Raw genomic sequence first — 5344 nt, 5'->3', positions numbered from 1 at the left:
TTCCCCCTTTTTACACATTGCGTCAGGCAGATTCCCCATTTTTACACATTGCGTCAGGCAGATTCCCCCTTTTTACACATTGCGGCAGGCAGATTCCCCCTTTTTACACATTGCGGCAGGCAGATTACCCATTTTTACACATTGCGGCAGGCAGATTCCCCCTTTTTACACATTGCGGCAGGCAGATTCCCCCTTTTTACACATTGCGGCAGGCAGATTCCCCATTTTTACACATTGCGGCAAGCAGATTCCCCATTTTTACACATTGCGGCAGGCAGATTCCCCATTTTTACACATTGCGGCAGGCAGATTCCCCATTTTTACACATTGCGGCAGACAGTCCCAAGAAAGACAGAAAGAAAGACAGAAAGAAAGACCGAAAGAAAGAAAGAAAGACAGAAAGAAAGAAAGAAAGAAAGAAAGAAAGAAAGAAAGAAAGAAAGAAAGAAAGAAAGAAGAATTATACTTACCCTCTCCGCTGGCTCAGGCTCCTCGGTGCAGCTTCTGGTCACTCACGATTCCCGGGCAGGAGAGAAGGAGGAGGAGGGAGGTGGAGGAGGGAGCCGCAGCAGCGCTGTGTTATTGGTGGAGGCGCTGCTGCCCCTCTGCTTCACTATAGGCTGTTCTCGGAAGACAGCCTATAGTGAAGCAGAGGGGCAGCAGCAGCAGCGCCTCAACCAGTAACAAAGTGCTGCTGTGGCTCCCTCCTCCACCTCCCTCCTCCTCCTTCCCCCGTACCGCTACTCCTCTCCTCTCCTCTCTGGGCGGCTGTGCGCTGCAGGCAGTGGTTGCCCGCAGCGCACAGCGGCATGTAATGAGTCAGTTTGACTCATTACATGCTTTGGGCCCCTGGACAGAGGTGGGCCCCAGTGCAACGCACTGCTTGCACTGGCGGTAGTTCCGCCTCTGTATATATACATGTCAATTAAATAAAGTAATACCCCTTTCACATCGCAAAAATAACCCGGTATATTGCCGAGTTTGAGCCGTGTCAACCCGGTTTGAGGCGCAGTGTGAAAGCGCCATTATGAATTTACCGTGTCAAACAACCCGGTATTTCAACCCGTGTAAAAAGAAGGATCCTACACGGTTCAGAACCGGTTCATTTGGCAGTGTGAAAGCCTCAGACCCGCTATATTCAACCCGGTAATCTTAAAAAGGAGGTGATAGGTTGTCTCCCTGCATGATGTCACCTGTCTGAACCCGGAAATAAACAGGCAGCACGCTTTAACAGTGTTTTTATTTATACTACATTCACAGTGCTGCATTGCTACAGTGCTTGGAGAATATGGCAAACTGGAGTGAGGATGAGGTTAGGGAGCTGTTACGGATAAGAGGGGAGTCGGAAATCACCCACCAAATGACAGGGACTGTTAAGGATGCAATCACATACAAAAACATAACGAAGATGCTTGCAGCCTCTGGATTCCACCGTACCTCCCAGCAGGTAATCAATAAACTAAAGGCCCTTAAAAGGAATTTCCATAAGGTCCACGACCACAACAGAAACAGAAGTGGTGCTGCCCGTATGGAGTGGCAATATTATGAGCAGTGTGCCACCATATTTGGCCACACAGCACTTGCAACACCGGTTAGCTTATCCTCCAGCATAGCAGCAGCAGAAACAAGACAGGCCTGTGCTGCTTCCACCTGCAGCGTACAGGACCCAGACACCCGATCACAGGACCCAGACACCCGATCACCACCACCACCATCTCCACTACTCGTACTGGATAATGCGCAACCGATGCCAACCACTATGCCTGACCCAGTTGTACAGGAGCCCAGCAGGACTGAAACCACTGATGCGCCAGAAGACACAGAGGCTGGGCCAAGTCAAATGGCCCCAATTGCACAAACGCAGCCTTTGCGTGGAAACAGTAAGTACAACAATCCTAAAAGCATAATAACTAACATTAACAATTAACGTAAACTAAACACAAACTAACAACTCTAAACATTAACGTCATTAAATCTTAACAATAAATGCATACAATTAAAAATGATAAATGTTGCAGAGTATATGCAGTGTGTAGGTGGAAGGAGGCCACAAACACGTTTGCGAACACTGCTATTTTATATAAGCTCTTTGCAAATTCCAATAACATATTATTTGATTTGTGTCTGCAGTATATACTGTTCCGCCAAGGAGGCGCCGCCCAAACAAAACGGAGCAAGCTGCAAGAATTATGACCACTGTCCGGGTGGAGAAATTAGAGCAGATGGATGCTGCCATGGCTGATCGAGAAGATGCACGTCTTGAGCGATTTTTGCAGGCAGAGCAAGACATGAACAACACATTTATGACGCAGCTGATCTCTATGCAGGAAACCTATAATAGGGATGCAAGAGAACGTCAGAGAGAAATGCAGGAATTTCAAATGTCCATATTTGACCGAATGTTCCAATGCATTGAAGGGCTGCACACAGTGCCACCAAACTACCCTCAACCGTATACCCAATATTACCCTGCACCCCCCTACTATGATCATACCCCACCTCAACCAACGCCACACCATACCCATCCTCGACATAACCAACCCCAACAAACCCCACCTCCACTAACTCGAACTCACTATACCCATCCTCGACATACACAACCTCAACAAACCCCACCTCCACTAACTCCAACTCACTATACCCATCCTCGACATACACAACCTCAACACACCCAATCACCTTCTGAAACGGAGACAACTACAGAGTCTCCTATTTATCGTAATTTATCTTAAATGGTTATTGTCTTTTAAAAAAGTTGGTTTTAAAATCATAGGAGTGTTTTTCCTACACTATTACTGGTTGGACTTTTATTACTGTAAAGATTTCACTACTTTATTTACCAAAGTTTTATACAAATTAAAATTCTAAGGTCTCTGATCTTTTGTTAATCTTTGGACTTGTCCTATTTTTACTTACAAACAAAATGCATGATACATCCATTTCAAATTGGATATTGATGTTGTACATTTGTTATCGACACAGTAGCAGAACGTCAACTAAACAGGTTTATTTTTTGTAGCAACAACAATTTACTGAATATACAAACTGAAAAAAATTAACGGAGTAATGAGGGAAGGTTGGCCATTATAGCAGACCTCATCTGTTCTGCACTTCCAGAATGGTCGCCCAGATAGGCCTCACAATCAAGTGCAGGGTACGCAGCAGAGGCCTGCTTTGTCCACTCTGGGAGGAATTCCTCCCTCTGAAACTCACATAGGTTATGCAGAATACAACATGCTGCAACAATGTTAGGCATGATATTAATGTCTACATCATTGCGCTTCATAAGACAGCGCCAACGTCCTTTTAATCGTCCAAAGGCATTTTCGACCACCATTCTTGCTGAGCTCAGGGTGTGCGTATAAGTAATTTGATTGGAGCTCAGCTGGACATGTTGGGTGAACCCCTTCATGAGCCATCGTCGTAACGGGTAGGCGGCATCACCAATTATGTGTACCGGGATCTCCACTCCATCCACAAATTTTGATTTCTAGTAGGAATATAGATAAAAAAATGTACGTTAGCACCAAGAAATTGGAATACAAATATGAGCAGACTCCTCCGTGATGGGCAGGCTGGTGGGCACATAGGAAGCATGTTTGAAGGTAACGCCAACTAATTGGTCCCAATGTAAATTAAATTGCATTCATCTATTACCTGCTTGATTCATGAACATTGCGTCATTTTAACACATCTTTTCTTGGGCATGTTTTCAAAAGTATTAAAATTATTAAACAAAATCACCTCTCTTGGAAAAAGGTAGCCCCCTTGCTTGTCCTCTGCTACCCGGTACAGATCAGAGTTTGCAAGCACTCGAGCGTCATGTGACCGTCCCGGCCAACCGATGAATACGTCTGTGAAACTAATATAAAAATATATATTAAGTTGTAAATTAATTATAAACAATTAGCATTAAGAAAACACAATGATAAGAACATTACCAATACTTATGATCCACCACAGCTTGCAAAACAATGGAATGCCATCCCTTTCTGTTGTAGTAGTCGGCAGGATTATCATGAGGTGCGATTATAGGGATGTGGGTACCATCAATTGCACCTGCACACTGCGGATATCCAGACTCCACAAATCCCAATATTGTTTTATCCAAACGCTGGCCATGCGGAAGAGAAATAAATCTGTGGTATAGGTTGTCCACCAATGCTCTGGTCACCTCATGTACAATGGTGCAAACGGTAGATAACCCCACACCAAACAGGCAAGCAATTGTGCGATATTCACCTGGAGTGGCATACCACCACAATGCTATAGCTAGCCTCCTGCTTGGCTCTATTGGTGACCTGAAGTTTGTGGTCTGTCTAGAGAGTGCTGGGGACATTAAATCCAAAAGATAGTGGAATGTGTGACGTGACATTCTGAAGTGACACTTCCACTGAACATCCTGAAAGTTCAGCACACTTTGCATAAAAACTTGCCCATGCTGCCGTTCTCTAGACCACAATTTTCGTTGAGTAGTGAGGTTAAGGTTGAGTATGGTGGTCACAGAAGCAGATATAAACGATCTCCTCCTGCGCAGGTATTGCCGGCGACGAATGGCGGTGTCTCTCAAATACTGCAGCCTCCTCCTCCTCATAACATAGCTGCTGAACAAGCTACAGAATGTGAGAAGCTCAAATATCCTCTCACAGGCTGAATCCAAGAGCAGTACAGCTGAGACTATCACAAAGTCTATAGAGACATGTGCTGTGTCGGCCATGATTGCTGCACTACTGAGCACTCCCCAGCCCCTCCTTGTAATACCTTTCAAACCTCATCAATAGGAGACAGAAAAGTCCATTTATAATGACATCACAAATGTTTTCAAAGGGTGAACCGGGTTCAGTGTGAAAGGCACCAACCCGGGAATAACCCGGTAATAACACGGCTCCAAACTGCGATGTGAAAGGGGTATAGCGTGTTCAGACCCGGGTCGGAAGCGTGTTCAAAAGCCGGTTCTTTACTGGGTTAGCGATGTGAAAGCGGTATAATTGTGCATGTACAGTACCAGTCATCTGTCTCTTCCAGTTGATCCTGTGCAGTTGCAGCTGCCTCCGGGTGGGGCATGGAGTGGACAGACAGTGCTTCTGCAGCTTGCTACACTGAGCTTGCAGCCAGCCAGGTCATCTCTTTCTGTAGTAGGGGGGCAGAGAAAAATGCTGAATAGCTGGCGCGGGAACAGTGCCGGCGGCGTCACGCATTGTTTGCTGGGGGACAACGGGTCGTCGGGACAACGGGTCGTCGGGAGAGAGAAGATCGCCGGGGGTAGATGTTTTACCTTGGATGGTGTGCCTGGCGGGAGGTCTGGCGCAGCATCATACATCAGCAGCGCAGGACCGGACCAAGT

The 5344-nt window shown here is 46.0% G+C and overlaps 1 protein-coding gene across 1 annotated transcript; it reads right to left on the bottom strand.

The window, feature by feature from the left end:
- Window positions 1-2576: 2576 nt before the first annotated feature.
- LOC135056457 (uncharacterized) lies at window positions 2577-4939 on the bottom strand. The gene is made up of 3 exons (XM_063961673.1): window positions 3942-4939; window positions 3745-3862; window positions 2577-3490 (listed from the first exon to the last, which is right to left on the bottom strand). The coding sequence occupies exons 1-3, from the start codon at window positions 4715-4717 to the stop codon at window positions 3056-3058; spliced, it is 1329 nt and encodes a 442-aa protein (XP_063817743.1). The 5' UTR covers window positions 4718-4939; the 3' UTR covers window positions 2577-3055.
- Window positions 4940-5344: the final 405 nt, after the last annotated feature.

This window comes from Pseudophryne corroboree, chromosome 3 (genome assembly GCF_028390025.1).
Source record: "Pseudophryne corroboree isolate aPseCor3 chromosome 3, aPseCor3.hap2, whole genome shotgun sequence".
Taxonomy (NCBI): Eukaryota; Metazoa; Chordata; class Amphibia; order Anura; family Myobatrachidae; genus Pseudophryne; species Pseudophryne corroboree.
The sequence above is the reverse complement of the archived record's forward strand: the minus strand, read 5'-3'. Positions and strand labels throughout refer to the sequence as shown.